General features: G+C 44.7%; 1 protein-coding gene across 2 annotated transcripts; it reads right to left on the bottom strand.

Moving 5' to 3' along the window:
* Positions 1-370: 370 nt before the first annotated feature.
* FAM53A (family with sequence similarity 53 member A) lies at positions 371-11372 on the bottom strand. 2 transcript variants are annotated; one of them, XM_035138514.2, is made up of 5 exons: positions 11235-11372; positions 7689-7879; positions 6571-6625; positions 3964-4769; positions 371-1710 (listed from the first exon to the last, which is right to left on the bottom strand). In XM_035138514.2, the coding sequence occupies exons 2-5, from the start codon at positions 7764-7766 to the stop codon at positions 1387-1389; spliced, it is 1263 nt and encodes a 420-aa protein (XP_034994405.1). In that variant the 5' UTR covers positions 7767-7879; positions 11235-11372; the 3' UTR covers positions 371-1386. The 2 variants fall into 2 exon arrangements, with proteins under 2 accessions (XP_034994405.1, XP_034994406.1); XM_035138515.2 differs by having other exon boundaries at positions 3964-4766.
* Positions 11373-11547: the final 175 nt, after the last annotated feature.

The raw sequence follows: 11547 nt of genomic DNA, 5'->3' as shown, positions 1-11547 counted from the left end.
TGAAAATAAGACACCGTCTTATATTTATTTTTCCTTTAAAAAACCCCACTATGGCTTATTTTCAGGGGATGTCTTATTTTTTTTCCTCCTCCTCCTCCTGTCGCGGCTGGCATTGCTGCTGCACCTATCACTATGTCTTATTTTCGGGGTATGGCTTATATTCCTTGAATGCTTACAAATCCTGCTATGGCTTATTTTATGACTACGTCTTAAAATAGGAGAAACAGGGTATATATACACCTTAGTAACCCTCCTCTCATTGTTGGGAAGTCAAATAACAGAGCTTCAGGCAACTTCCGATTCAGAAAAGTGGGTCCTAAATACAATACAAAAAAATTCTATTTAAAAAGAGAGAGAGTTCAGACAAAAGTGCAAAGCAAAATATCATTTATTCAATTCAAGGACCAGTTTCCTTCTAATATTGCTGAAAATATTACCTCTTGGGGAACGTCATTCCAAAGTCCCTTCCTAGAAGTTCGTCAAGTGCTTTTTTGTCATACATTCCTCTTAACCGCAGAAAGACCAAGGCAGTGGGCAACGACTGGCAATCCAATCCACTTCGCCAGCATTGCTTCAGGCTACAAAACCATTTCAATTGGAAAAAAGGTAACCGGAAGGTTTTGAGAGAAAGAATCATAGTGCTGGTTCACCGGAAGGTGCTATGTGCCAACATTTTCTATGCATGAATGTTCTTATGCCTTCTCGTGCCCTCTTGGGTTCCCATGGGGAAAAAATGGAACATGGATTCGCTTACACGCGGCTGCTAAGATCTCCATGACTGGGCAGCTCTAAGAAAGACTATTTTGGCAATCAGGAATAACCTGGTATGTGTAAACGTCTGGCTCACATGCGGATTATTCCATGCAAAGACAGGCAAGCACAAGTCAAAAGGACATTCAGTGGCGACACTGGTGTGCGAACCAACCATAACTCATACAGAAAGTCATTTCTATATGAAGTTCAAAGCAACCGACCAAACAAGCAGTTGCAGGTTTTGGATCAATCACGTAAGCCATTTGATTATGTTACTGACTTGCAAGTTAAACTCCTTAGCGAGAGACATTAAATCCTCAACAGGAATCACTACATCCAGGTTACAGCACGGAATGCCATTCCAAGAATTACCGAAGAGAATGCATTGTCTAGAGCTGGGGGGAAAGAAAAACACAAGACATTGGGAGTTGTCCAGATCCAAAGGATTTCTTGACCTACTGCCTCCTAAAGATCTACCGTCCGGTGCTAAATGCCCTTATTATCCCCACTTGAAACATTTCCTATCTCACACATTGGCAGCATGTACAAGCAGAAACTCGTAGACATAGCAATGTCATCTGCTAACATTTCCGCCGGCAAAATAAAAATCCCATCTTTTGGCGTGCGTCTGTCTCAGTTGTTTTCGATCTGCTCTAGATCTAGATCCTCGCAGTCCAGAGGAAAAATGCCTTCTTCAATGCTCTCACAGTCACTGGTCTCCTCTTCACTTTCACACATAGCAGCCTCTTCCTCGGAACCCTTTGTGCTGAAGCCGGCTTGCTGTGAGCCACAGCGCTTGGCATCATCACCCTCTTCTCGGCTGAAATAGGGAGTATTTATGTTCATAAGGTCATTCGAGTCGCATGGAGATGAGACAATGGTCTTCATTTGTGCCTCGTCATTGTCGTCATCCTCATAATCAAGCGAGCAGAGGCTTTTTGAATTTTCTTTTTGAGTCTGTAATTAAAAAGCATGCCATTAAAAATTACAGGGGGACCAAGAGGACAAAAACTTTTAAAAAGAATGGGAAAACATTATAATTTATTTAGGAGACCACTGTGAGCAGATGAAAACATTAGCAGGATTCTAATCTCACTTGTAAAAAATACTATGGATAATATGGATGGATATAAAATATAGATTATGAAATGGTATGCAGTTGAAAATGTTGGCAATGGGACCTATGGAGGGGATTGGGGGGGGGGAGTCTCGAGATTCAGAGAAATCTCTATATACAGATATGTATTTGGTATTGTTATCAACTTTAATTTGTAAAATCAAATAAAAATGATTTTGAAAAAAGAAAAAGCATGCAATTAAAAATTATAGGGGGTATATACCAAATGGCATACTACAGATATAGCACAAAGAAATATTGAACAATTGTTTACATCTATACCAGTTAGCATTCGTTCTTGGTTCAACAAGAATGAGTAGCTGAGCAATAATGTATACTATATTCAACATTTTAATACAACACTGTGTGACTGTAAAGCTCTACACATGCCTTGGGAAACGATTCCTTTATAGCTTTACTCTATGTGCAGAAAGTGGGACGCGGGTGGCGCTGTGGGTTAAACCACAGAGCCTAGGGCTTGCTGATCAGAAGGTTGGTGGTTCGAATCCCCGCAATGGGGTGAGCTCCCGTTGTTTGGTCCCCGCTCCTGCCAACATAGCAGTTCAAAAGCACATCAAAGTGCAAGTAGATAAATAGGTACCGCTCCAGCGGGAAGGTAAACGGCGTTTCCGTGCGCTGCTCTGGTTCGCCAGAAACGGCTTAGTCATGCTGGCCACGTGACCCGGAAGCTGTACGCCATCTCCCTCGGCCAATAAAGCGAGTCGGGCACGACTGGGCCTAATGGTCAGGGGTCCCTTAATGTGCAGCAAGTACAGAACTTTTGCCACCCCAACAGAGGAAGCCAACATTGGCTCAGGCAAACGACCCTCCTTAGCATTGTAGGCATGGGGGTTCATGCAATGGCTCTGGATGTATGTTTAATGCCTAATGGGGCATCTGTTGCATTTGCCACTGCTAAGGCAAGCACACACCTCTATTTGGTCATTAATTGGGCCCTGATTAGATCAAAGGGATACGTCTGACCAGCATGGCACACTGGTAATTTAAGCATTTTTAGTATTTCACAATGGCAAGGAACCTTTTCTGGTCACAATGGCTGGAAACATGGGCTTGGGAATCCCGTATTGCTACTGAACATATTATTGTCTATAATAGAGACGTGTTAACTATTCAGTATTATTTTTTTCTGTATGGTGTCAAGAAATTGTGAAATGTGTTAATATGAAGGGTCTTGTGACCCCATAGAACAATGATTGCCAACCTCTTTAGATGAGTGGGCACAATGTGCATTTTGAATGTTGTGAAGTCCAGTGACAACATGGCTGCCACAGGTGTGTGGCATAACACAAAATTAAGAGTGCATACAGTCATGGTTCCCTCCACCATAACTATATTTCCAGACTAGAAAAAGCTTGACCTATTGAATTTCTGCCTGCCATGCAGCTTTTAAAGGCACAAAAACCCCAGTCCCCCACAACGCTAACCCTATAACAGAGCCTACGCTACCATCCTGTCCACTTCCTTGTTAGGAAGTCCCAGTAAACACAGACAGATTTACTTCTGAGTAGACATTTACAGCAATGTGCTGTTAACGATACAGTGGATTATTAAGGAGTCCCTGGTATCATAGTAGTCCCTAGCCTCACATGCCTAAGCCTCTCCACAATTTTTTCACAATTGCCTTTAAATGTCAAAAGATTAATCATTGCTCTTTAGCCTAAATCAGGCATGTTCCAAGCAGCCGATCGTGATCTACTGGTCGATTGTGGGGTGTTATTGGTTGATCCTGGTCGATCTTGGATGGCTTCCGACAAAGACCAAAAAATTTTGTTTCGACTACGGCAGACCAACACGGCTACCTACCTGTAACTTGAAGAATTAAGATTACTACAACGATAGTTTCTCCAACTCACTGGGTAGATAACTTGGATTTTTAGATCATCATCTGCCACAAAAGCCAATTCAAAGATTCAGGTAACAAATCCTGCTTTTTCTTTTTCAACTTTGTGTAATGCCACAGTATTTATCCCCTCCCCAGAAGGCGTCAAAGGCACTAGATTAACAGAGGAACTAGAGACCATCCTATCTGTAGCCGTATAGCATAGGTTTAAATGCAGACAAGACAATCTCACCCGAGTCATTTTTAAAAAGTCTAACGAGGGGCGATTCCATCGGACGTCTTCTTCTCGCCTACGTTTGAGCCTGCTTTTCTTCTCATTCAAGACACAAGGCTGTGAGCGGCATCTCAGTAAACCCTGACGCCGACTGAGCTCTGGTGTAGAGGTGGGAGTGCTGCTGGCTGAAGACAAGCTATTTCCCATCCCAGTAATATGTTCCTGGGACAGGGAAAGGCGGCGTCTCGGATTAAAGTCATAAGACCTTCCGGAACTCCAACGGATACTCGAACTGGAACTTCCTTCGCTGCAGTCTACAAAGCCACTGCTAGCAGAGGATGGCCTGGGGACAGGTGACGTGTCGAGGTTGGCGATCTGGATGACATTATTCCAAGACTGCCCACTGCGGGGCAGGCCGGTGCTTGGGTTTTGCTTTGAAGTGGTGCTCCCGTGGCTATTGCATCGCTGCAAAGTGGCGCTGCCTCCGCTGTTGCAGCGCCTCTTCGACACAGGGGTCCAGATCTTTGAGCTGCCGCCAGGTTTCCATGGGGATCGGCACCGAACCAGCTCATCTGGCTCGGATAGCGACCTGCAGTGGCGTTTGGTAGGAGGCATCAGCGGGTGCCCGCAGTTCTCGTTCAGACTGAGTTCACTTATCCATCCCGAAACGAGAGACTGGCCCGGCGATTCTGGAGGCCAGTGTAAATCCGCACGGGTCGCGCTCGAACTGAAAGGACACAATGGCAAAGAACAAACGGAGTTCTTGTTTGGTTCAGTTCTGGCCCGACAGTCCCCATGTGATGATTTCCAAGGGCCTTCTTCTGCTGAGCGGAAATGGGGGTGAAAAGGGGTGGGTGGGAAATGCGGTCAAGTCAGCAGCATTATTAATTTTATGCCACAAAGCAGGGGGAGGGAGGGAAGAAAAGGGCAAACTACAGTAGTACCTCGTTTTGCAACCAGGATCCATTCCGGAGCCCCGGTCGCTGGACAAAGCACAGCGTCTGCATGTGGAGCAGTTTGCGCTTTTGCGCAAAGTGCGATTTAGCGCTTCTGCACATGCGCAAGCGGCAAATCCAGAAGGAACCCGTTCCGGAACTTCCAGGTTTGCCGCGGACGTTCGACAGAACGGGCGCTCTATGAAGTACCAATGTACTCTTTTATTTTCTTCGAACAATGATAATAAACATCCCCATGCGGTGGCTTCAAAAAGCAACGTAACAAAGCTCCTGAAACATAAACCCATTGTTCTACAGCACATCACCTGACTTACACCAGGAGGCATTTAAAGGTAACTTTAATTTTCACATGATTATGCTGGTATCTACAGTTGTTTTTTCTTGGTAATTGGTTCTTTATTTTGAATTGTTGTGTTTCCCTGATGTTTTGCCTGCTTGCTTCATTATGCTATCATGAACCAATACAACCACATGTGGCAAGGCAGCAGCCTCTTCAAACAGTTTTGTTTCTTTCCAAATACAGTCTGGCTTCTTTCTCGGAATGCCTCGTGGTACATTCACCTCTCACATTCATGAAAATATACATGAAAAACAGCGTTTCACAAAGTTTAGCGTCTCTGTAAAAACTTGTGAGAATTAGCCCAAAATGCAGCCAGCCTATTTTGAAAATAGGAAAGCTAAATAATTTGGCTGAGTCTTGGAATAATAATAATAATAATAATTTTATTATTTTTATAATTTTATTATTTACACCCTGCCCATCTGGCTGGGTTTCCCCAGCCACTCTGGGTGGCTTTCAACAAAGCATTAAAAACAGAATAAAACATAAAAAAAACTTCCCTAAACAGGGCTGCCTTCAGATGTCTTCTCAAAGTCAGATAGTTGTTTATTTCCTTGACATCTGATGGGAGGGTGTTCCACAGGGAGGGTACCACTCCCGAGAAGGCCCTCTGCCTGATTCCGTGTAGCTTCACTTCTCGCAGGGAGGGAACCACCAGAAGGCCCTCGGAGCTGGACCTCAGTCTCTGGGCTGAATGATGGGGGTGGAGACGCTCCTTCAGGTATACTGGGCCATGGACTTCTGCGCCCCTCCAAGCCTGGGAGGGCAGGACATGGATGGACTCCAACTACAATGTGGAGGCTGCTGAATGGATACTTAGGCTGGGGTGCTGTTTGTGGGGGTTTGTGGGGGTAGGGTTGTTTTTCGTATCTTTATTTTAGTTTGAAACTAAAATACTTTAGTTTCCACATGTCATTCATGTGAAAATTGTTCAGTTTAGTTGTATATTTTTTAATGTTTAATTTATTGTTTATGACTACTTTAATTCTGTTGTAGCTATGTATCTTTTTCATGTTGTAAGCCGCCTTGGGCATGGTTTGAACTGTGGAAAAGCGGCACACAAATAAAATAATGTGTGTGTGTATGCTAATGAAACACACAACAAATAGATAATTAAACAACTAAAAACAAGTGAGACCGGCTACAAAATATCGCAGAACAGCAGCTCCTGCTCAAAATATTCCCTCCCCACACCTACCCCAGGTTTTCCCATTTCCCTTTGGTCACCAAGCATTTTGTGCCCAAACAACAACAACAGCTTGCTCAATGCTATTTCTTTGTTATATTTAGAACATGATCTCAAAGACGGCCCAAAATCTTAGAACTTACCACTGATTTCAAATGGGAGCAGGCTATGACTTTCATTCTGCTTCTCGGAGGAGTACTGAAATAAGAGAAAAAATAAATACTGTACAATTCTCCATGTGAAGTTGGTTAGTGGTTCCCTCCATTTTGAAATAAAACAGCAAGCAGCAATCCCTATCAAGGCTAGGCTATATGCATGTGTATTTTACTCAGAACCACGTTCCACTGAGTTCAATCAGGCTTACTCCCAAATATACATACTTAAAATACTTTTAGTCCCTCCTTCCATAAGTCACAGTTAGAAATCCACCTAAGGTTTTGAATTGAATATTGTGCTTCACAAATAGACATCTAGACCCCCAATAATAAATATCTGATGCAAAATGATAACACTGTCAAATCACTTTGTAACTGTGATTAAAACATTCAATTAAAACAGATTAAAGCAGAACAAAAAAAACTGCCCATGAAGTCCAACAAGATTGTTTAAATTCAAAACAGAGCCTCTCAGTAAGGGCGAAGTAATTCAAAGAAAGCTGAAAAGCAGGAGGGATAGGACTGTCAAACGCATTATTTATGCAGGTGCAAGGAAACACCGATGTGTGCGGCAGATTCACACAAAGGGATAGAGAGGCCCTCTGAGGGCCTCTCCCCCAAATTACGGATTCAAATTCAAGTTCCTTTCAGAAGCATTGTGAGATCCACCCATTTGGGGTTTAGGGTTAAGTTGGGAAAGATTATGGGGAAATGGAGTAATCCAATCTGTACAGCTGGGCAGGGGGATGTTATGTGTTGTGTATGTACCTGCTAAAGCAGATCAAGGCATTTTGGAAGTTTATGGCACTGCCAACTTTTTGGGAAAAACTGACCAGGGCTGTTCAGACCCTGCACCTCTATCATGTGGCATGGCTTTTCTGGAGGGGTAGAGAGGGGATCCTCTCTTTAGCAGCAACTAAAACTGATTGCTGCTGCCTCCATAGTAAAAGGGGGGGAGCCTACCCCAAAGCTATGTAGAGCATCCATCACGAATAAGGGGAAACTGCCATGCCTCCACCTGACTGCAGTTCATATGCTTGGGAATATCCACCACCACCACCACCCTAAGATGCACACTCTATGATAATGCACAAGGATATTCTTACCAGATCAATATTGAATGATTTGCATGTCAGGTCATCCAAAGTCTGATTTTGCAGCTTTTCTGTTATTAGTGTTACCATGGTCTCTTGCTGCTTCTTCCAGTATTAGCCAACCACTTCTGGGTATGGGCACTTCAGAAGTTTTGTCTTCATCTTCTAGCTGGGTAGAGTTCCTCGGCGCGTTGTGTAAATTTCTAACAAAGCAAGTGACAAATATTTAGCTTAAGCATGACTGGATAACTACATGACATTTTCTGCAGTTGCATCAGATATTCAAAGCTCAAGACAAAGATACATTCCAACAGATCTGCATGCTACAAAAAAAATAAAAATGATCTGCTCTAAAGGTAAAGGTAAAGGGACCCCTGACCATTAGGTCCAGTCGTGACCAGCTCTGGGGTTGCGCGCTCATCTCGCGTTATAGGCCGAGGGAGCAAGCGTTTTGTCTGCAGACAGCTTCCAGGTCATGTGGCCAGTGGTACCTCTGGTTAAGAACTTAATTCGTTCCGGAGGTCCGTTCTTAACCTGAAACTGTTCTTAACCTGAGGTAAAGGTAAAGGGGCCCCTGACCATCAGGTCCAGTCGTGTCCGACTCTGGGGTTGCGGCGCTCATCTCGCTCTATAGGCCGAGGGAGCAAGCGTTTTGTCTGCAGACAGCTTCCAGGTCATGTGGCCAGCATGACAAAGCCACTTCTGGCGAACCAGAGCAGTGCTTGGAAATGCTGTTTACCTTCCCGCTATAGCGGCACCTATTTATCTACTTGCATTTTGACGTGCTTTCGTACTGCTAGGTTGGCAGGAGCTGGGACCGAGCAACGGGAGCTCACCCCGTCACAGGGATTCGAACCGCTGACCTTCTGATCAGCAAGCCCACAGCGCTACCTGGATCCCAAATCAGAAAGATTAACTGGAAAGGGCTCCCATTCAGTTTAAGAGCAGAAACACACTTAATGGTTGCCACTAAAATAGCATCAACAAATGGCTTCTCTGTAGTAGCCACCTATGTCACAATATGTGGGTCTATTCACAATGATGTGCACAGAAAACTTTCAACTCCTACAGTTTTCCATGGAAAAATATATACATTTCTAAAAACGTTTCATAAAAATTAGTAGCAGATGCAGTATCAAGACAAACTAGGCCAGGACTGGAGAACTGAATTTGGGGAGCAGGCCAGATCCTTATTTTCCCTAGCACTCCCCATGGACCAAGAGACCCATTGTTTGCCCATGTGGTTTGAAATCAAAGTGCCGGTATGCCAGCAAGCACACAGTCCTGTGCTTTGCAAACCCCAGCAATCAGTTGATCATCTTTGACCAGTGTTTAGCAAGCTGACACTTTTAGTAAAGTTGTGTCTTTACTTCCCCACACCTAAAAATATAAATATAAGGTGTCGGGAAGATGGTCATGTCTTGGCTGAAATGGCCTGGAGGATCAATGTAGGCTTGAGGCTTAAAATTCCACATTGCTGAACTAGGCAGTTTCACAGTTTTAATTACTGTTTCTGAGAAGCGTGACATTTCTGTCATTCACAACCATTTGGCCATGATAAAATCAGTAAGTTAATATTTTTCAGATGATTTGAAAACACCCTATTGAACTGCATACTTTCTCTGAATGAAAAGAGGTCGAAAACAAGCCTTCAACCCTCTTCACTCTCATTTTAACACAGTCTCATTTCTCTTGGGAATTTGTGGCCCGTTTTCCAGGGACATCACTGGCAGTCATAACTATGACTGAGATGAGATATGATAGCCAACAGCAAATATCTAAGGCGTTGTCATGTGTAAGATGGAGCAGGCTTGTTTTCTCCTGCTCTGCAGGGTAGGGCCTGTATCAATGGGTTCAAGTTACAAGAAAGATTCTGACCAAACAGAAAGAACTTTATGACAGTAAGAGTTGTCTTGACAGTGGATCAGACTCCCATGATAGAGGGTGGATTTGCTTTCCTAGGAGGCTTTTAAGCAAAGGTTGGGCAGGCGTCTATCATGTATGATCTAGTTGAGATTCCTGCATTGCAGGGGGTTGGACTACATGGCAAAAGAGAGTTCCTTACAACTCTACAATTCTATAATGTTGTGAACTCCTGGAAAAGCTGTGATCTAGATTCAAGTTAGAAAGTTGCACCAGAATTCCATATTTCTTATGGAATATGGCACATCTGATAATTTGCACCACTGTTTTCTTACACGGGATCATTAGCGGATCAGCATATTTTGCCTGCATGTTTTACAATGGATCACATATTACAATTAACTTTTCTCTGAACTCTCACAAGCTGCACAAGTAAACAATGGATAACAGTTCTGTGGAACTGAAGCAGTATTGGTCCAATTAAATATCACCGGACAAATTAAACACTCAAAGGTCTCCAACAATTTGCTTCAGAAATAATAACTACTATCATTATCATACATTATAATAATGATCATTTATTATAGCTATTATCAGTGGGATGCGGGTGGCGCTGTGGGTTAAACCACAGAGCCTAGGGCTTGCCGATCAGAAGGTCGACGGTTCAAATCCCCGCGACGGGGTGAGCTCCCGTTGCTCGGTCCCAGCTCCTGCCCACCTAAGCAGTTCGAAAGCAAAGTGCAAGTAGATAAATAGGTACTGCTACAGCGAGAAGGTAAACGGCCTTTCCATGCGCTGCTCTGGTTTGCCAGAAGCGGCTTAGTCATGCTGGCCACATGACCTGGAAGCTGTACACCGGCTCCCTTGGCCAATAAAGCGAGATGAGTGCTGCAACCCCAGAGTCGGTCACGACTGGACCTAATGGTCAGGGGTCCCCTTTACCTATAACTATTATCATCATCAATTACTGTATAAGAATTCATATACAGTACCGCCCTTCATCTATACATCTCAGGGTGGCTCACAATATAAAATTGCAATATAAAAAACACAAATACGCAATAAACGTAAGAACAAAAATGAACCAATAAACATTATCATTTCCAATTATTTGGAACAGACTGAAGCAGAAGTTAGTAAATACCCACAAAGAGTTTCGATGTATAATTTGCCTAAAATAAATGCCTTCCAGTATAGTGTTAAATGTGAAAGAAATAGTTTTTCATTTTTACGGAAGTGTTGTTTTACTTTTTAGATAAGCCATGGGAGGCGAGGACAGGGTCCATGGACGCTGTTGGACTACAACTCCCATCATTCCTGACTGCCCGCCCTGCTGGTTAGGGATGGTGGGAGTTATAGTCCCAGCAACATATAGGAACGCGCCGCCCATACACCTCGACGTTGAGAAAGGCTGCTTTAAATCAACGCCACTCACAAACACAAACACCCCTCCCAAGCTCCTCACATTAAATAACATTGGGCGCCCCCCCCCCCGGCAATTATTTACAACGCTACTAAATTCCCTCCACGCAGCGGCTGAGCAGCTCGCGCGTGCGCGTGTCCTGAGGCGCAGGGCAAAGGACCGGGGCCCATTCCTCTTCCGGCCCAGCCTCGTCGCGTGTCCCCCGTTTCCCACGTTACTTCGGCTCACGCGTCACACACAAAAAAAGGCCACCGAGGAAAGGCGCAGCTTACCCTCTGCGCAAGCATGGGCCGGGGCCAGTTATGGGACTCTTACGAGCCCCTCACCAGAGCGCAGATCCAATCGCAGCTGCCGCTGCCAAGCAGCTGAGTGGAGCTCCGCGTTGACCGAGGAACAAAACACAGCAAGCCCCGCCCCCTCGGAGCCGGCCGGCCGCCTCCCATTGGCCGGCTTCGCCGCGCGCTGACCTCTCACCCCGTCGCCTTGAGCGGCGGGAGACAGGCTCTGGCCCCGCCCACCTCCCGCGACCTGCGGGCAACAGCCGCCTGCCCCGCCCACTATGCCCTTCAGGAGCAGGCACTGCGC

Source organism: Zootoca vivipara, chromosome 5 (genome assembly GCF_963506605.1).
Source record: "Zootoca vivipara chromosome 5, rZooViv1.1, whole genome shotgun sequence".
Classification (NCBI taxonomy): Eukaryota; Metazoa; Chordata; class Lepidosauria; order Squamata; family Lacertidae; genus Zootoca; species Zootoca vivipara.
Note: the sequence above shows the minus strand (reverse complement) of the source record. Positions and strands in the feature narration are given on the sequence as shown.

Bases quoted from the DNA above. Each gene is read 5' to 3' on its own strand.
- FAM53A (XM_035138514.2), bottom strand. From the start codon at position 7,766: ATGGTAACACTAATAACAGAAAAGCTGCAAAATCAGACTTTGGATGAC. The intron at 6,626-7,688 runs GTAAGAATATCC...CTCTTATTTCAG, and splicing joins AATCATTCAATATTGATCTG to TACTCCTCCGAGAAGCAGAA. The intron at 4,770-6,570 runs GTAAGTTCTAAG...ATTTCCGCTCAG, and splicing joins GCTCCCATTTGAAATCAGTG to CAGAAGAAGGCCCTTGGAAA.